General features: G+C 37.5%; 1 protein-coding gene across 1 annotated transcript in view; it reads right to left on the reverse strand.

Annotated features, from left to right (window-relative positions):
- The window catches only part of TANGO6 (transport and golgi organization 6 homolog), a 166,550-nt gene that overhangs the window by 96,997 nt on the left and 47,959 nt on the right, over nucleotides 1–21,594 (reverse strand). The window contains 3 exon segments of the mRNA XM_079116932.1: nucleotides 4,118–4,175; nucleotides 6,460–6,972; nucleotides 16,559–16,693. Coding sequence (XP_078973058.1) covers nucleotides 4,118–4,175; nucleotides 6,460–6,972; nucleotides 16,559–16,693 — 706 coding nt within the window.

Below are 21,594 nucleotides of genomic sequence, written 5' to 3' on the forward strand. Positions count from 1 at the left end.
TTTTTATTGAATGTGACAGAGAGGATACATGAGCAGAGTCACATTATGATAAATAAACTGGCTATTATACCTTATTAAAGAGTATCACAGCTGGGCACAGTGGCACACACCTATAATTCCAGCAATGTGGGAGGCTGAGGCAGGAAGATCACAAGTTGGAGGCCAGCCTCAGCAACGCAGCAAGGCCCTAGGCAACTTAGTGAGACTCTTTCAAAATAAAAAATAAAAAGGAATGGGGATGTAGATAGGCAATTGTAAAACACAACTGGGTTCAGTTTCCACTTTACCGGTCACATTCATTATTGAACAACTATTTCCAAACTTTCATGTAAAAAACGTCCCAAACAACTACAACACATTATGGGGCTCTCAAGGACATATTTTATCTCCTATTTTGGGAAAGAAAAAGACTTCTGCTTCTCACTCTATATACTTGTCATTAAAATTTTTAAGACAATGAAAATGTATTATTTGTGTAATAATAATGGTGATAAAAACAGTGAAGAAAGACCATACAAGGAATGTAAAAGGGAAAGACCAGTGCATTTACCATCAAGCTGTCTATCTGTAACTCCTAGTAGCTGGGTACTTGGCAACTGTGTCCATAATTCTCTACCTGAAGAAGAAGCTGATTTTGAGTAAGGGGGAGCAGTTGCCAGGACAACTACATCAAGCAGAACTTTCTTAATAGGAATAAACAGAGCTGCAGACAGTCATTCATAAAACTCAAATTGGAATTTAGTTCTCAGATTCTTAAATCAGGCACAAATAAATGCCTGCTTAATGAATGAGTTTATTTAATGCCTTTCTGTTCTTTGCCTAGATTGCAGACAGAGTTGGTAAGAAATTATAAAAGAAATCCAAAGTATCAATAAATAAGTAAGAAGTACACTGTAACTCACACAGAGCCATTTAGGCAGCCTAGAAAAGGAAAACTTAACATATACATACACACAGTCCCCCAAACTACACGCCATTCAGAGGACAGCTAGGCACCCCCTCTCCTGCAAGACTTGTGAGAGTCCTAAAAAGCTTTGTTGCTAGAGTGGTTTAAGCTTGGGCAAACTACTTTGGCAACACAGGTGGGAAAATTCAGTTCTTTCCTTTCTTAATGGGAACTTTACCTAAGGCCTTGGCTTTTAAGTGCATGTTACAAATACCAAAAACATCAATTAGTTCAATCTTGTCCATCTTGAGGAGCTGAGAAGAAAAATTACATCTCCACCTCCCATGTTCTTCATCACCAAATTAGCTACTAACTGATTAGCACACCAATTAAAATTACTAAAAACAAACACAACACCAACAGTTGTGATTTTTATAGCAGATTCTAGAGGCTAATGAGCTCAATGGGTTAATCAACTAAGAAGATTATTCCAAGTAGCAATGTTGCTACTTTAGAATGACATGCTTCCACTTCCCGAAAACCCAGTCATTAAAAAAAAAAAAAAAAAAAAAAAAAAATCAATGAAAAAACATCTCCTTGACAGTATCATAGTTTCTTGGAGAAAGTACAGGATGACTTGTTTTCTGAGACTTATTAATTAGAGACATTTTAAGTTCTTGCTTCATTGATTTATTTGATTTCCACAAGTACCATTCCATGTCATGTAGCCTCCTGTGCCCTCCCCCCAGGGCTCTCTGACCATTAAGCTGCAGGTTAATTACTTTCTTTCTTGAAATCCTCTTCTCTTTGGCAACTGCCATCACCCAGCTGTCCCTTTTCTCTTCGAGCGGTCATTTTGTCTCCTTTGAAGAATTCTCTTTTTACCTTTCAACCTAGTCACCCCAACTCAACAGTTAAAGTGTTTTGTATAGAGGGGCACAATAAATGTTTGTTGAATTAAAAAAAAAAAATTCCCAAGCTCAAGCAACAAATGAAGTAATAGTGAAAACAACCATGGTAACAACATTACAATATTAATAACTAACATACTTTGAACATTATGTGTTAAGCACTTTCAAGGCATTAATCCATTTAACCTAATATAAACACCTCCACCCTTTTTTTGGTAATAGGATTTGAACCCAAGGGCACTTTAACACTGAGCTATATCCCGAGTCTGTTTTATTTTTTATTTTGAGACAGGGTCTTGCTAAGTTGCTTAGGGACTTGCCAAATTGCTTAGGCTTGCCTTGAACTTGCAATCCTCCTGCCTCAGCTTCCCAAGTCACTGTGATTACAGGCAAGCACAACTGCATCCGGTAAGCTCCCCTTTTATAAACAAACTTTCAATGAAAGAATAGTTGCAGATTATGGAATTATTGAGAAAATATGGAATTATTGATAAAATATACTTCACACCCAGTTGTCCCTATTATTATTATTGTTATTATTATATATATTTTTTAATGAGATGGGGTCTCACTATATTGCCCCAGGCTGGCCTCAAACTTCTGGGCTGAAATGATGTGCTTTCCTCAGTTTCCCAAATAATGGACTACCGGCATGTGCCGTCATGGCCCTATTATTAATGTCTTACATTAATATGGAGTAGTTGATAATGAACTATTAATACTTTATTATGAAGTAAAGCCCATAACTTATTCAAATTACCTTAGTTTTTCCCTAAAATTCTTTTTCTGTTCCAGGACCCCATCTATCACATACATTTAGTTGTCATATTTTCTGAGGCACTGACAATCTTGGCCCTCTTCCCTCTTATTAAATTTTGTTCTATAAGTGGCAGTTTTATTGAGATATCACTCACACCCAAACAATTAACCATTTAAAGTATTCACAAAATTCAGTGGGTCCCTTGCATACTCATAGAACTGTACAACCATCATCACGAACAATTTTAGAATGTTTTTGCCACCCCATACCCTTTAGCTATCACCCTCAACCACATACCCCTTCCTCCCAGCCCTAGGTGGCCACTAATTTACCTTCTGTCTCTATTCTGGGCATTTCATATAAATGGATTCATATAATATGTAGTACTTTGTGACCAGCTTTCTTTCATTGAACAAAATGTTTTCAAAGTTCATCCATGTTGTAACAGGTAATAGTACTTAATTATTTTTATGGTAAAAAAAAAATTCCCTGTTATGTATATACCACATTTTGCTTGTCCACTCATCAGCTGATGAATATCTGGGTTGCTTTCACTTTTGGGTGACTGCAAACAATGCTGCTATGAACATTCATATGTAAGTTTTTATGGAGACATGAGTTTTCATTTCTGTTGGGTATATATCTTGGAATAGAATTGTTGGTTAAGTCTGTTTTTACTTTAAAGGAAATGCCAGACTATTTTCCAAAGTAACTATTTTCCATTTCCATTTAGTCTCCTTTTAACAGATAGGAACTTGAAGACCAGAGGGATTAAATCATTTGCCAAATCTATGCAGACAAAAAGCAGGAGAATGAGGAGGTGCACTCAGGTAGTCTCCCTCCAGACCCCCAGTTCTTGACAGCGATACCACACTGAGTGCTCAAGGAAACCGAGTTAATTCTAACCTTCTCACCATGTCTGTATCTCACTTTCCCATGACTAATTCTGTATACTTTCTCTAGATCTAGAATCCACAAATTAATGACGATTCAGAGAATAATGAAGAATCCCCAAAGAGAAATAAAATGACTGAAAAAAAAAAAAAAATGACTGAAAAAACTTTGATGAAGAAACATTAAATATCCCAAGATTGGGGTTGGGGCCATAGCTCAGTAACAGTCATTTAGCATGTGGGAGATCCTGGGTTCAACACCCAGCACAAAAACAAAACAACACACACACATAACACACCCTGAGATTCTTTTAGCTTAGAGAACAAAGGTGGGTACTAATAATAGTCTAATATAAAAGGTTAATGTAATAAGAGGTCATGTGTAAACCCTTCTTTACCTCTTTGAATTAGAGGAAATGGGACTTAATATATAGCCTTATAAGTGATATGAATAAAAAGTTATGAGACACTGAAGCTCTAAAAAAACCCTTTAGGAACCGTCCAACAATATTATTATTATAACTTGGAGTGCCTGAGCTAAGTGGCAGGAAGTTGGACAAAACGACCAACAGTGTCTTGTGGCTGCGTAACTAGAGATTTAGTGCGAAGAAACATGATACAATTTTTGTTTCACAGACACAAAGTCCTTTAACCAGGATCGACTTACCCTGAATGGCAGACAGATATACAAAAGTATCTTCATGCTCCAAGTTCTCCAAAAATATCTGGAACCACAAAAAAAGAGTGAAATGACTCACAAAGATCAAGGAAAGACTTGAGACCCTCTTATGCATAGCCTCAAAACAGCAAATTCTTCTTGTTTATCTTAGCCTAGAAATTATTCTGATATAGCATCTTGGGAGGAAGATGGTGTATATGCTTGAAGTCCCAGTCTTATAACAGCTAACAAGGGAGAAAAATTAGGGGAGATAACTTCTTAGTGACGTATACGCCAGCAGCAATCATGGAAATCAATGTCTGGAAGAATAATCCTCCATATTTTCCTGACAGCTCATGGTGGACAACATTCTCATATATGACATGATTGACAAAAGGTTGACACCTAAGTAGCAAAGTGTGGGGTTTTGTGAATTGATGGCATATGTGCTGCAATTTGATCCTTTTCTCTTGTACTCAGAAAGCATATGGAAATGCAAATGAGGCAGACATTATTATTGTAATAAATTTGAATCTGTTCTTTATTTTTTAAAATCTGGCAAATTTTTGTACTTCAATTGACATTTGTAACAAATTACTCAATATATCCCACAATTTGGAAATTCACTAGGAAATTAACTGCAGTGAGCATGGTTTATCTAGATGATACCACAGTGACAGACAATGCCCATGTGCCATGTTTTTTTTGCCTGGTGTCTAGGGCAAGTTGGGGGTGTCTGTTCCATTTACTGTGTGCCATGTCCTTTGCTGGTACCATGGATTTTTTTTTTTTTTTGGTATTGACTTGATGCTGTCAGTCTACATCTTAGGTATGTTAGGGAGAGCCTATGATTAGTCAAGAAGGGAAGATGACAAGTTTGGAAGGTGTGGGGATCATGTATGGAGAAAGGGAAGTGGCCATGGGAATAAAGAGGAAGAGATACATTTGAAGGACTTCTTAGAAAAAAAGAATTGACAGGATTTAGTGACTAGTTAAGTATAACAGATGAAGGTTATATGAAGTTATAGAAAATTCCAGCCTGGGGTTGTGGCTCAGAGGTAGAGCACTTGCCTAGCATGCCAAGGTACTGGGTTCGATCCTTAGTACCACATTAAAATAAAGATATTGTGTCCATCTACAGCTAAAAAAATAAAATTAAATTAAATTAAAAAAGAAAATTCCAGGGGGCTGAGAAGACAGCTCAGTCAGTAAAGTGCTTGCCTTGTAAGCACAAGGCCCTGGGTTCGATACCCAGCACCCCCCCCCCAAAAAAGAAAATTCCAAAGACATTTATAGCATTCATTAACTAAATAGGGATATTTTTAATGATTACTTGAAGAAGATATATTGAAGTTTTCAGTAATATTTCAATGACAGCAAATCCTTGTGTCTTAGTTTTCTCATCTATAAAATTGGGATAATACCAGTATTGCAGCTGTTGTGAGGAACAGAGGCAATGCAAGATATATGGCCTATGACCCCCAGTATGGGGGGAAAAAAGATCTATGACCTGGTTTAATAAATAACAGTTATTATTATGCCACTGGTTCTAATACCTTAGTAACTAAAATTGATGTTTTCAATTAGAATTATAATTCTTAGTCTAATGAGGAGGGCAACGGAAGAGATCATCATCGTCATAATTAATGCCCAGAAGGCTTAAGTAAATTCTCCATGAAACTGCTCTGGGATCTAAACCTAGGAAGTAGTTTCTAGACCCCTTGCTCTTCATTGCTAATACATACTGAGGTCAGGACAATTCCTATAATAGAAAAAAGATCCCCAACTAAGTATATGTATTCTACTACATAAATTTAGAATTTAAAGAATAGTTTTTTCATTGTGATTGAGGAAGGGGAGTGGAGGAGACCCAGTCCTGCCCAATATTCCTCTAAAAGAGTCCCAGAAAGACAGGTGGCTTACCTAGGCTGGGTCACAGTATTGAAAGTAGACCTACTTACCAAAAAAGGTACTTACCCATCTTTGGGAATTTGCTCATGTTATTCCACATGCCCACCTTTCTTTTATCTACTCAGATGTTTACCATGTGTTAAGGTCATACAAAGATCTACCTCCCCAGAAGATTTCAATTCTTTTTCATATCTGTTCACAGCATTTAATGCATATAAAATTTTTGGCACTCTGTTCATGTTCAATTGAGTAGCTTTATGTGTTCATCTAACTCCTTTCTGTGTCTAAGTCTAGCTTCTTCTAAATAATTATAAGTTCTTAGAGGATAATCCAGGGCAGTACTCAACATAGTCAATACTCCAGAAAGACTTGAGCTGAATGCATACTACTGGACCACTGTCTCACTCTGTACCTATATCTTCGTAGTATGTTCCACTCACCTTGAGAAGCTGCTCTTGCCTCTCAAGGGCTTTTGCTTCTCTCTGCTCTATCCAGCAGGAAAGAGTACGCAGAGCAGCAGCCCGTGTTGGGATCTGAGGATCATAAGCTGATAAAAGAACCTCTTGGAACTGTTCTGTGGTTATGCTTCCAGATTTCTGGTTTGCAGTAGCACTGGGCTCGTTTATCCTCTTAGGAATGAATGGAGCATTAGACTTCTGGGCTATATGGGGTGACTTCTGGTTTTGCTGTTGTTCAACGTGGCTCTGAGCTACCTCTGTGTATCTGTTACAACTAGTTTGTTGATCCTCTTCTGTATTCCCTTCTGGATCTTTTTTGTTCAGGGTACTTTGGGCGGCCACAGTGACAGCCTCAGTGGCAAAGGCTCCGTGGGTGGAGATGGTGATACGAAGGTCAGCAGCAAGTTCTTGGATGACAGGGTCAGGGTATGTGTTGGAGACCTTCTCCAACAGAGGCAGCAACTGCTTCAGGACTGCAAAATCACTTGATTTCAACTATAAAATGAAATTTAAAAAATGTCAAAAATGAAATTAATATGGCAAATGTTAATATAATTGGAGCCCAGGAAACATTGTAAGTATAAGGAGCAAAGATTGCATCTTGTTCCCAGTATAATCTGTGAATCACCTGAATTGAACACTGAGTAACTATTTGTTAAATAATTAGAACTAACATTTATTGAACATTTGCTGTGTACAGATACGTTTCTAAGTTAAAACACACACATTCATATCCTTATGATACAGTTACTATTATTTCTATATTTTAAATAGGGGGAGACTGAGGCACATAACAATTAAGCAACATGGTTAAGGACACAAACTGGAAGACAGTCTGATGCAAACTCAAGAAGTCAGGCTCCAGAACCCATACTCTTACTCAATACCCTACAAAGTCTCACTGGAATGAATGAAACTATTAACTATGTGAACTGAAGTGGCAAGACGGCAATTGAGGGCACCACTGAATTGGAACGGATCTGGGTGATCTAATTCTCCTAGAAAAGAAGAGTGAAAATTACATAGGCTTTTTTTTTTTTAATCTACAGAAGCTTTGTTCTAATAATGCCCCGTGCCTAAGAAAGGTGTGCATGCAGCCAATTGAAAGTAAGAATCCGTGATAATCTTTTCCTGTTTGAAAATACTGGTAGAATGATTATATGAAGCTTCATGAGGCCCTGAAAATGTGAAAAAATCAGGGGTCCTAAATCTTTTTTGGAACAAGGCAGAGTATTTACTATTTAATCATATACTCACTTCATTATCCAACCAATCAAACAACTGTCTTTGTAGTATTGCATAATATTCTCATTTCATACTACTCTGTCACAGAATGGTTACTATTCACTTTCCCTACCACTGTCCTCCTGGGTAAACAAAAATTTGAGGTACAAGTCAGGTTTGCACCTGTGAAATGATACATTTCCCTCAGACTTCTTTCTTTACACAGTTATATATGAATGCAAAATCTACGTAAGGTGGAATTTCTAGTTCCACAATGTGTTAGCTTATCTTCATGGGGAGAAGAGTGTGCATTTCTAGAGTAAAGGCATATATTGTCCAAGAAAAGGGGCAATTTTTCCTGGAATCTATGTGTAAATGGACAAGAAACTTCAGAATAATTTTGCTAGTGTTACCATTGAATGCTAAATCTCATTCAATGCCTTTGTAGCATCATGAACCTTTGTTTTTGTTTTTTCTTAAGCATCTAAAATGAGAATACCTTATTACCTACTATATGGCCTCTTTTTCACTTCTATTGTATACAACAATTTCTTCTACAACAAAACCAAAAACAATCTCAACTCAAATAGACAAATGGAATAGAGAGCCCAGAAATAGACCAACATAAATATAACCAACTGATCTTTGGCAGAGAAGCACAGACAACAATGGAAAAAAGATGATCTTTTTTTTCAACAGTGTTAGAACGACCGGATGCCTACATTAAAAGAAAAATGCATCTAGACTCAAACTTTACCCATTTCACAAAAAATAAATGAAAAATCACAGAACTAAATGTAAAGTGAAAGTCTATAAAACTCCTAAAGATAACACAGTAGCTGGGCACTGTAGCACACATTTGTGATCCCAGCTACTTGGGAGGTTACGGAAGGAGGACGGTAAATTCAAGGCCAGCCTTGTCATTTTAGCAAAAGCCTGTCTCAAAACAAAATAAAAAATTTTTAAAAGGGCTTGGATGTAGCTCAGTAGTAGAGAACTTGCCTAGCATGTATGAGGAAGGCCCTGAGTTCAATCCCCAGTACTGAAAAAAAAAGAAAGAAAGAAAGAAAGACAGAAAGAAGGATAGCAGTAGTAAATATAGATGACCTTGGTTATGGTAATAACTTTTAAAAGTAAAACACTAAAGTCATAATCTATGAAAGAAATAACTGATAAGGTAGACTTTATTAAAATTTAAAACTTCTGCTCTGCTGAAGACACGTAAAAAGTGAGAAATAGTCATGCATATTGGCACACACCAGTAATCCCAAGTACTTGGAAGGTTGAGACAGGAGAATCACAAATTCAAGACCAGCCCCAGCAACTTAGAGAGACCTTGTCTCAAAATAAAAAATAAAAGGGCTGCAGATGCAGCTCAGTGATAGAGCACCACTGAGTTTAATCCCTAGTACCACACACCACACACACACACACACACACACACACACACACAAAGATATTATCCACAGACTGGGAGAAAATATTTGCAAAAGACATATCTGATAAAGGACTATTAGTCAAAATACAGTGAGGATGAGGAACAACAGGAAATCCATTCTCTGCTGACAGGAATGCAAAATGGCGCAGTCACTATAGCAGACAGTTTGGCAGTTTCTTATAAAACTAAACATGTTCTTACCATATAGTCCAGCAATCACACTCCTTGGTATTTACCCAAATGAATTAAAAACTTACATCCACACAAATACCACAAATGATCTTTAGCCATAACTGTCATGATGTTTCTTTATAAGGTGAATGGATAAACTATGGTAGATGAGACAAGAGAATATTATTCAGCACTAAAAGGAAATGAAGCTATCAAGCCAGGAAAATATATGAAGAACTACAAATGCACATTACTAAGTGAAAAAACTTAACCTAAAAAGACTACATGTTATATAATCCCAACTCTATGACACTCTAGAAAAGGCAAAACTATACAAACAGTAAAAAGATGAGTGGTTGCCAGGGGCAATATATTATAATGGTAGACACATGTCATTAAACACTATCAAAACCTACAGAATTGAGTTGGGATAGGGTAGATCAGTGGTGAGGTACTCAATAAGCATGTGTGAGGTCCTGAGTTTAATTCCCAGTACAGCAAAAACAACAATTTTTTTTCCCCCTGTTCTCAAATTTCTTAGTCATTGTGGGACTCACTCAACTGATCAACTTTTCCTATCACCAAGGGCAGGTAGGTGGATTCTGAATCAAACAGAACAAGTAAAGCTCTTCACTCATTCAGCTTCATAAGCCTACAGATTCTCCACTATGAAAATAATCAAGGATTCTCCATGACTATGGATGCCAATTATTTGTTCACAAATATTTGAGAATTTTTTTTGATTTTTTATTGGTAAAGAAGAAAATTGAATTATTATTTATTTTTCAAGGGTCACTATTGAGAACTGACCATGAAGTCCCAATTTCTATTCACTACTTTTCAACACAAATCTCATATCCAGATCTCAGAACCTGGTGCACATGCCCTAAAGTCAGAAGCAGCAGCCCACAAGTGCAGATTTCTTAATTTGGTTGCCTCTTGTCTGGAGTTTCTGGAATGTTTCAGGAATGGAGTACAGATAACTTCATCAGCCCACACAACCATGATATCTCTCAGGAGTGGCGGGGTGAACCAGTTAGATGGTTAGTTGTTCTGAATTTCTGCAAGTTCTCAAATTTGTTTAAAAACTGGGGGCTGGACTGGTAAGACAGAAGTTGAGGATGGGGGTGAGAAAGACAGCAGCCCTCCAGGAGAAATTATCAGAACTGAGGTGACAGTCAGAGAAGGGCATGTGTATATTCAAAGTCTCACATGAGATTTTTTTTTTTTTTTTGTGCTGGGCCTTGTGCATGGAAGGCAAGCACTCCACCGACTGAGCTATATCCACAACTCCACAAATAATTTTTTTTTAAAGCTCCCCTAAGAGGAGCTTTTATCTTGTCGGTAAGGGTGATCAGGTGACCCTATCTTGCTTTACTGGCTCCAGTGAGGATAATTGTTTTAGAAGAATCCAGGGGGCTCTTTTAACAACAAAACTCTGACCTAAACATTTCCAATTCTGAAAAAAATTACATTTATTCTTTGCATTCTCAGTTCTGTACATTGCCTATGATCCCTCAGACACAGCCCATCAGTTTGTAGGTTGAGTCCCTCTCATCATGGAATTTATTCACAAGTGGTATCTTCATTTCCACTCCAAGACAGCATGTAGTGTTCCATATTTTATTTTTTCTATTTTTTGTTTGTTTTTGGTGCTAGGGTTTGAACCCAGGGCCTTGTATATGGTAAGCCCACACTCAGCCACTACACTACACCTCTAGCCTACCCAGTTTTATAATGAACTATATATAGATATACACACAAGATAGAGAAAAGTGAATATTTTTAAAAAGAAAATGATTATAAATTCATCAGATTAATCACAGCCACTCTACTGTATGCTCCATGAGGGCAAAGACACAGTTGAATATTTACTGAATGAGTTAATTCTAAGATACTCTCAAATGATGTGATATGAAAGAGATAAGCACTGGACTTTGGATTTTAAGATTATGGATTCAAGTCCCACTATCCTGAACCTCAAAGCCCTCCCCTGTAAAATGGGACTGACACTTGCCCATCTTGATTGGCCAACTCATTCACCTTCTCCCTTGCCACCACCTCTACAAAAGCTAGATGCTCTCTGTTGTAGCCTTCCTTGTATGTAAGAGAGGACAGGAGACCCTGTGATGACAAATGACAGGGAAATCTGTTAAGATTCTGGGAATGCTTTTGTTTTCCCTATTCAAAGGACAATGAAAAGGCAGAAAAGTCTCTAATCTTTCATAGTACAGGAATACTTGAGCTGCTTAATTGCAGGCTTCTAGTTAAGTGAGACTATTAAACCTTGTTTAAACCATGGCTAGTTGAATTTTAGATTATCTGTAATAAATACATTCCTGATAGTCCCTACCTAGTAAAAGGTTTAGTGTGGTAATCAAATCATATAATTTTGTCACCTATAAAGTTCTATAAAAATGCAAGAAAACCAAATTGCAATCACAGTATTCAAACTTATTATTGTCCATGTGTTACTGTGTAGAGAAGCTGGGGATATAGCTCAGCTGCTAAAGTACTTGCCTCACATGCACAAGGCTCTGGGTTCAATTCCCAGCACCACACACACACACACACAAAACAAAACCAAACAAAAAACAGTAGAGAGGTCTCAATGAAATAAATCAACTTTGTGCCTGTAAATAGCAACGTAACTCTCTTAGTGTCACTGTCTACTCTCTAAGTCAATAATCTATCTAGGAAAGGGGTAGCATAAAACCTAAGAACACAGGAAATAATGAAATGGAAAAACAAACTATCATAAAAAGTCATATTTTAGAATATAACAATCAAATCTTGGCCTAAAAATCACCCTTCAACACTAATTCCTGTTAGATGTTTGAGTGATGGTAGTCCTGGAAGATTTTGGATCTTTGGAAGCATTTGGATCAAACGCTCACAGTGACTTATTTACTTATTTATTTTTTGCAGTAGTAGGAATTGAACCCAGCAGCAGTCTACCACTGAGCTACATGCTCAACCCTTTTTATTTTTTGTTTTAGGATAGGGTCTCGCTAAACTGCCCTGGCTGCCCTTAAATTTGTGATCCTCCTGTCTTAACTTCCTGAGTAGATGGGATTATAGGTGTGTACCACTGTGCCAAACTGCACACAATGACTTAAAACAGATGAAAACCTTTTTCACAAGCTATAGATGACAAAAGAAATCATTTTATAAAAATTATATAAAGCTCTGAAAATCTTTAACAATGTGTATAAATGAACACAATAAATTCCAGAAATAGATGGTTTAATTTCACAAGCAAAGAGACATAGAGTGACCTAGTCTTTAATTAACTGAAAGATCATTTCTAAAAAGATATAAAACTAGGGCTGGGGATGTAGCTCAGTGATAACTGCCAGTTTAGCATGTGCAGGACCCTGGGTTTGATCCTTAGCACCAAAAACAAAACAAAAAAAATTATAAAATTATTAAAAAATTATAAAATTATAAAATTTGTTTTCCAAATAAGGGCTTTTTCAGCCACTTTGACCACCTACATATAAGTGGTTGAAGGATGTCCTATCGCTCTATGGAAATTCTCAGAAAAAGTCTGGGTTGCCTAGAGGATAATCAAGCAAATACCTGTGAAAACACTCGGAAGCATGGCTCCTCTTCTCCCTTAGCAACACATGACTAACATTCACAACATGCCCCTGGGTAGATTCAGATCTGAAGGTTGCTCACTAAGGGAGAGGGCATGTTTTCACACTTTTTAAAGCCTATGACCTTTGACAAACATTAAAAATAAGCCATCTTAGTTAAAAGTACACCTTTCCTTTTTTTCTTTTGTTCTTCCCTCCACTTATACATCCTTTTATCTTTTATTCTTCCTTCCATTTTGCATCTACCCAAAACTATTAATTACCTACCATGGAAGGTTTATTAAAAATGACAGGAAGATGGATTCCATGGTGTAATGGTGAGCACTCTGGATTCTAAGTTTAAAAAATGGCAGAAAGCACATTTCTAAACTAGGCTGCTTGATGGGCAACAGTAGCTAAGAATGACTAAAGTTCTAAGCTGGGCGCAGTGGTGCATGCCTGTAATCCTAGTGACTAGGGAGGCTGAGAAAGGAGGATTGTGAGTGCAAAGCCAGCCTCAGCAACTTAGCAAGGTCCTGAGCAACTAGGTAAGGCCCTAAGCAACTTAGCAAGACCCTGTCTCAGCGGGTGCGGGGGTTGGGGGGGGGGAAGCTGGGGATGTGGTTTAGTGGTTAAGCACCCATGGGTTCAAGCCATAGTATTAAAAAAAAAAGTGAGAATTTTCCCAAGTTGTTCTATAGAGTGCCCAGTTTCAACCTAGTAAAGAAGAGAAAGGACAGTATTCCAGTGCCGAAATGCAGTCAAACCAATTCGCCTTGCCTTATACAAAAGACTTCAGTAGTTCTTCCCTCTCTTTCTTTGCCCCATTCTGTAGTATACCTCTAGCTTGATCACCATTACTTCCACCCAGTGTCTTAAGTATATGCTATGATTCTGATATATAAGTCAATTACGTCTACAATATAGTCACATGCTCAGGACAACTTTTTTACCAAAGAGTTCAAGCAATGGCCTCTGGTCAAAAGCAAGATCTAAGCAGCATAGTGTAAGATCAAGCTAAAGAAAGATCTAAACAGTATAGTGTAAGATCAAGCTAAAGACCCCATCCCTTTAGAGAAGAGATGCACCTTTGATCTCCCCGTAATGAACCCTCACACCAACAGAATGTAGATTTACAGATTAGGAGTACAGCCTTTAACTGATAAGACACTGCTTTCTCCCTGGGACAATATAGTTTGCTCTTCCTAAAAGTTCTAGATGGTCTGCTCAAATTCATGCCGAAATGTTTTAGAAAACCATGGACTCTGCAACATCATGCAGATATTGCTTTCTGAGGGGACAGGGAAGAGTTACCAACATAATACTTTTACTAATGACCAACCCTGAAATTTAGAAAATGAGTTTGGATTACAGTTGTCTTGTTAGCAGTCTTAAACCTACACTTTTTCCAAATTAACTCCTCTTCCCAGACACGATGTTTTAATAATCAACTTAATTATATAAATTAGGAAGAAAAGAAAAAAAGGTTCAGATGCTGTTAGATTCTGTTTCATTAGCCAAAACAATAACTTCTAACATAGAGCATGATGTTCTAGACTCTCAAGCAAAGACTTCAACCTGACGGTGGTCAACCATAATTCAGAATGGTGACTTTTTTTCCTAATGCAAAGATAAAACCCAGCATTATTACAGAGCCACTTATAAATACATGAATCAAATAGAAAAAAAAAATTGAGAGATGTAGGGCAAAAGTATAGGGGGTGACGTGTTTATGTTCACTTAACAAACAGCAAAGTCAGAGGAATGCAGGATGTAGTTAGTGAGTCAGGATGGCTCAGAGGAGGGCAGTGACAGGTAAGGGCTGCACACTCACATCAGTCAGGAGAGGCTCTCTCAGAATATAACCAATGTACACAGCCGGCCCCTAACAGTGGACTTCTAAAAAGGGAAATAGAGAGCTCTACAATCTATTTTACATTTGGGACATGGATTAAAATAAGTGTTAAATAAGGAGAAAAAAAAAAAACACATTGTCAATTTATGGAAATAAAAACTATTCAAATTAATATTCAAACAGAAAAACAATCAGATTGGCCAGTTAAATTCAACAACAATGCAACTTAAGGAAAAACATTCTGTCCATGAACCCCTCCTTCATAATTCTAATATGGCTTCAAAAACTGAACCAAAAACTTTTTTTTTTCAAATGACATGGAAAATATAAAATTAGAAGTGCTTAAGTAAATTTACTAAGAAATGGGTTTCACATTATCAGCCAGCCCAAATAAAATTCCTTTTCCCCTTAAGAACAGGCTAGAGAGAGGCAAATTCTAATTTATCAAGAATCAAATCAGATTTGAATCCTCAAACTCAAAAATGCATTCTCAGAGGGCTCCTTACTCATTGCTAAGTATATGACAAGCTGGTTTCAAGTTGGATTTCACAATACCTGCACTAAGACTATTCTGCTTCCTTGCTGCCTCCCAACCCAATGTGTTATATAATTAGCCAGTCACAGCCACATGCATGATCTAGCCCTTGCTTATCCTTTCCCCTTGTTAATACCACTCCTCCTCTTGGTCTCTGAAGGTCAGTACACCAACCCTCAACCAGTGTCTCAAGTACTCCAAGTTCCTTCGTGCTTTTGAGTTTTTACAAATGATGCTTCTTTAATTGGAAGAGTTTCCTCCATCTGCACTATACATATATTCACTTCTATTCATCCTTCAAGTCTGAGCTTAGTAGAGACCTTCTCAACCTTGTTAGATGTTATGTTCTCTCCACTTCTCTTCTGAGGCACTTTATTCAATTCTAAGTGGATGTGTGTTTGTATGTGTGTGCATGTGTATGTGTGTATTTTTTGTACTGTGGATTGAACCCAGGGAAACTGAGCTATATCCCCAGTCTTTTTCATTTGAGACAGGGTCTCACTAAGTTGCTGAGGCTGGCATCAAACTTGCGATCCTCTTTCCTCAGCCTCCTGAGTCACTGGATTATAGGTATGCACTGCTACCCTGGGCTTTAAGCATCTTTTAAAAATAGTCGTTTAGCAACTGATGCCCTTATTGGACTGTAAGTGTCATGAGAGTAGAGGCCATGTCTGTCTTGTCCAATGCTATATTCCCAGCCCCTTAGTTCAGTATCTGGTATATGGCAAGGATACAATAAAATAATGTTGGAATGAATAAGTTTAAAAATTATAAATTAAATATGTAAAAGATATATAATTAAAAGAGGCTGAAAACAAACCTTTAACATGCTACATGACAGAGGTTGAACAATGGATCTTGGGCTAAAATGGAATTGGTCACAATAGCTACAGTCCTAAGGAACTAGGAGGTTACTAAACACTTCCAGCTGACTTTGGTGGTAGGAACAATGGCTGAGCTTTGAGGAGTGAGGGCCAGAAAATTTAGTATTTGTTCTGAATGCAAATACTAGATGTAAAACACTATGCTAGATGTTTCCAAAACAAGCATCTACCATGTGTAAATGGGCAGTGAAATTTATTCAGGTAACAGGGTGGAAGTGGTCTTTTCCCTTATTCTCTACTTTAGAGAGAATTCTTGTTAACGACCTAACTTGTTCATCCTGGTTCTCATAGGTACAATATCTACTCATATTTTCAAAAAGGTATGGAAGGGAAGCAGCAAGGATTTTACTTTCCTTTTCCTCCATTCATGTTTGGCTCATGTCTACAACTCACCTGAACAGCTCCTCCTAGCATGACCGCCACCAGCCCCATGGACATGCTCAGTGACTGTGACTCCACAGTGCTCTCTGCCTCGTGAACCAGGCTGGCACATGCTCTCTGCAGTGTCGCTGCTACAAAGTCTACTACCTACCAAAAAATGGAAATTAGAATTAGTGTGAAGTTAAAAAAAAAACAAAAACCTCAAAATTATTCCTATGTTTGAGTTTGAATTGTCTTTTTTACATTTACCAGTTTATTTTAAAAGACAGTTCAAAAGATACAGAAGACAACCAGATGAAGAGACAGGACAAGGCATGGGGCATGGGGTAAAGAGATTCTACAGCTTCTCTGAGCTAGTCACCCTCTTAGCACCTCCCCCTGTTCAGCAACCTAGGAACTCCTAAGTGTTTTATGTGAACAATCTCACTTAGTTCTCATATCAACTCTGTAAGGTCAGTACTATTATCCTCATTATGAAATGAAGAATCTCATATTATAAATGAAGAAATTCATAAATGAAGACTTAATGAGGTGATTTGTCCAAGGCTATAAAGTTACTAAAGGAGAAAGCCTGTTTTAATATACTAATCTAACATCCTTTACTTTTTATGAATTTTGCCAGGAAATTGAAAATAAAGATAATTCACAAATTAACTCAAAATGGATCACAAAATAGGAAAAAATCTAGATGACTCAAGGTTTGGGTGATGAATTTTTAGACACAACACCGAAGGCACAATCCAGGAAAAAAAGTGATCAGCTAAACTGCATTAAAAAACAAACAAACAAACAAACAAACAAAAAACAACAAACTGCTCTGTGAAAGATACTGTCAAGAGAATACAACGACTGGGAGGAAATACATGTAAAAATACCTCTGATGACGGACTGTTAACTAAAATACTTGAAGAACTCTTAAAACTCAACGACAGGAAAACAAACAACCTGACTGCAAAAGACCAGAACTGTCTTTTTACCAAAAGACCTCTAAATCCTCACCAAAGACATATAGGTGACCAAAAAAAAAAAAAAAAATGAAAATATGCTGCACATCCAATGTCCTTAAAGAAATGCAAACTAAAACATCAGTGAGACACTACTATACACCTATTAGAACAGTCAAAATCCAGAACACTGACAATACCAATTGCTGCTGAGGACGTGGAAAAACAGTTGAAAACTTTCTCTGTTGGTGGGAATGTGAAACAGTACAGCCACTTTGGAAGATAGTTTGGCAGTTTTTGCAAAACTAAATAGCTTAGCATGGTAGCATGCTCCTGTGGTCCCAGCTACTCAGGAGGCTAGGGCAGGAAGAACACTTGAGCCCAGGAATTTGGAGAGTCTGGACAACATAATGAGACTTCATCTCTTAAAACACAAGCCAAAAAACAAAACAAAACAAAAAAACACTAGATATACTTTTGCCATATAATTCAGGCATTGCACTCAATATTTACCAAAAGGAGTTGAAAACTTACGTCTGTCCACACAAAAACCCACGCATGGTTGTTATAGCAGTTCTAGTCAGAATTGCTAAAACTGGAAAATAATTAAGGTTTCCTTCATAAGGTGAATGCATATGGTACACTGAGGCAATGGAAGACTATTTACTACTAAAAATTGACTATCAAGTCATGAAAAGACATGGAGGAAACATAAATGCATATGACTAAGTGAAAGAAGCCTATCTGAAAGGGCTATATACTGTGTGATTCCAACTCTATAATATTTAGGAAAAGGAAAAACTATCAAGACAGTAAAAAGACAATGACTGCCAAAGATTAGGAGAGGGGGAGAGATGAATAAGTGGAACACAGAGGAATTTAGGACACTAAAACTATTCTGTAGGATACTATAATGGTAGAAACATTTTGTCCAAATTTATAAACTATAAACACCCAGAGAAACGTAATGCAAACTATGAACTCTGGACAATAATGATGTGTTAATGCAGATTCATCAACTGCAACAAAGAGGACTTGGAATGTAACTGTTGACTGAGTGCTTGCCTAGCACATGGAAGACTCTGGGTTTGATCTCCAGTATTGAACAAACAAAACAAACAAAAAACCACTACAGGGCTGGGGAGATAGCTCAGTTGGTAGAGTGCTTGACTCGCAAGCACAAGCCCTGAGTTCAATCCCCAGCACCGCACAAAAAAAAAACAAAAAAAAACCACCAAAGGTAGAACTTGGGTGGAGGCAATGAAGGGGAAGGCTATCTAACTCATGGGCATAGGGTATATGTGAGAAACCTCATGAGAAACCTCAGTACTTCTGCTCAATTTTCTTGTGAACCTAAAACTACTTTAAAAAAAAACTACATTTATAAAAAATGATTTGTTACTTTCTAACCATTTCAGAGGGTCTCCTAAGGAGTTTTTCTCCCTTAGGAATTTTTTTCCCCACATTTGACAGTTTAATTTTAGTAAGTAAAGGAGGGAGGGAAGAGATATTTAATTTTATCTAGAAGCCAGTATCCTCAAATAATCTGTACAAATGATCTAGATTTATTTTTAAGTATCAAATATTTTTAAATTCCAGCGACTTTGGGGGCTGAGGCAGAAGGATCACAAGTTCAAGGCCACCAGCCTGTGCAATTTAGTAAAACCCTGTCCCAAAATGAAAAGGGCTGGTGCAGCAGTATACGCCTATAATCCCAGCACTTTGGGAGGCTGAGACAGGAGGATTGTAAATTCAAGGTCAGCCCCAGCAACTTATGGAGGCCCTACACAACTCAGCAAGACCTTGTCTCAAAATAAAAAGGGCTGGAGATGTAGCTCAGTGGTAAAGTGACCTGGGGTTAAATCCTCAGTACCAAAAATAAACAAATAAGGCTGTGGATGTAGCTCAGTGGTAGAGTGCCACTGGAATCAATCCCTACTACTATTAAAAAAGAAAAATTAAAGGCTTAAGATTGTTCACATAGAAGATTTAATATAGCATTTGGCTAACAACTAAGCTTTAACTAGAATTAATTTGGTCAGCAGCATTTTAACTGAGCTTGGATTAATCACCTGAAGAAGAAACACCTTTGAATAAAGGATAAAGGCCAGCAGACACACATGCACACATGCCTATTTAGGATTAATGGCTCAAAAAGGAGATATTTTGAAAATGGGAAGGCTGAGATAGGTCATAATAAGCCTCTAAATACCATGCAAGCTTGCATGTTTAACTATCTCGACAAATCACATGCTGTGCTAGAATCTTTACTGCAAGCCTAAAGTCAGGAGAATGACCTGTTAACACTTGTCTTTTGGAGCAAAGCAGGAAACTAGAAAGAATATTTAAAACTTCCACTTACTGAAAGGAACAATACTGGTTATAGCAATTTTCACCATCCTCTCCAGCCAGAAGACTTTATTGATACTTGAAATTAGGGACACCAGTCCTTTCCAGAGAAACTGTTTCTACCATCTTAGCCTACCTATTTTACCTCCAGAGAGCTTTCAAAAGTATTCCTTGTTTATATTTAGCTTCTATATCAGCAGAAGTACTGTGAAATCACTAAAATAAAATTATCTAGCCTTCCAACTTTTTCTAGGTTCCTTTCCACAATAAATATATTTTTAAGAGGATGTGAAACAAGTACTATGATCCTGTTTTGAGAAAGAAACTTTCAGGGCTGGGGGTGTAGCTCAGTGGTAGAGTACTTGCAAAGTAGGTACAAGGCCCTAGGTTCCATCTCCAGCACTGCAAAAAAAAAAAAAAAAAGGAAAAAGGAAAAGAAACTTTGTTTGTATTCATATAAACAAAACAAAAAACTGGTCACTGTTAACTGTGAAATGATGGCCAGCTATTATGTACTATCATCTATGAAATACCTTTTCCCTCAAACTTTGTTCTTGTAACACCAAAACCACTGTACCCATTTGGACAGCAGCTCCTCCCCCTACTACCCATACTACCCATGTCTGTGATTCTGGTAGGGTTGCCAGTCACAAGAATAGATATGTGACTGAAGCCTGTTCTAGAATTTATGTATGTTGCAAAGAGCAGGGAGAGACTTTTACATTTTACTTAAAACTTTTATAAAGGTACACAATTTTATTTTTTATTTTATTTTATTTTTTTTGCGGTACTGGGGATCAAACTCAGGGCCTTGTGCTTGCGAGGCAAGCACTCTACCAGCTGAGCTATCTCCCCAGCCCAAGGTACACAATTTTAAAAGGCAAAAATTCCTGAACGTTTATAGTGAAAAATGGCTGTGCCCTACCTCATTTCTCCCCATTTGATTCTGGCTCTATATAGAGGCAACTTTTAATCATTCAGCTGTTTAATAACATTAAGTATTCACTATCTACCAGCACCATTCTAAACACATTACAGGTTTTAACTCATTTACTCCTCTTAATGACCCTCCGGGGATGCATAAACTTGCTCCCCAAATGCTGACAATGAAAGGAAGGGCGCTGAGGCCTCCTTGCTGAGTCTGTAGCCTCCTCATAAGCCTCCTGTTTTTCAGTTTGTCGCGCCCACCCAAGTCCAGAGTGCCCCAAGTACATCTTTCGAGAATAAACCTCTGGCTTTTCACTGGGGAGGTAAAAGGAAGAGAGTTGGAAAAGTTTCAGGAAAAAAGGGGTCTCCTGAATCCTATACAGCCAGCCAAACTGTGTTGGGCTGTATATTCTGTTCCATATTTAGAGCTTCTCTGGTGCATCCAGTTCTCCCACAGCTCTGCAGTGTTCCTTTTATTCCTTTTCTTTTCCTTCAAAAAAAAAAAAAATCTTAACAGTCTTATAGACTTCTTGATTTCTCTCCATGCAGACATTTAGCTTTCCAATTTCTCAAGTTCCTATATCAGCTACTATTTTCAAGTTTCCAGGTTTGTTATTCTCTTTTAACTGCTGTCTCTTCTCTACTCTGTTGGTCTCTTGGTTTCTAGACAGAGTGGGTAAACACATGCGTTCAATACATTGTCTTCAACCAGAAGCCCCTACTTTTTATATAATGCACTTCCATGTTGTTTAAATGTTTTTACAAAGAGCATGGGTTACTTATGTCAAAAAAAATTTAACATCTGAAAAAGAAAAAAAAATGCCACAT

This window comes from Sciurus vulgaris (genome assembly GCF_902686455.1).
Source record: "Sciurus vulgaris genome assembly, chromosome: 17".
Lineage (NCBI taxonomy): Eukaryota > Metazoa > Chordata > Mammalia > Rodentia > Sciuridae > Sciurus > Sciurus vulgaris.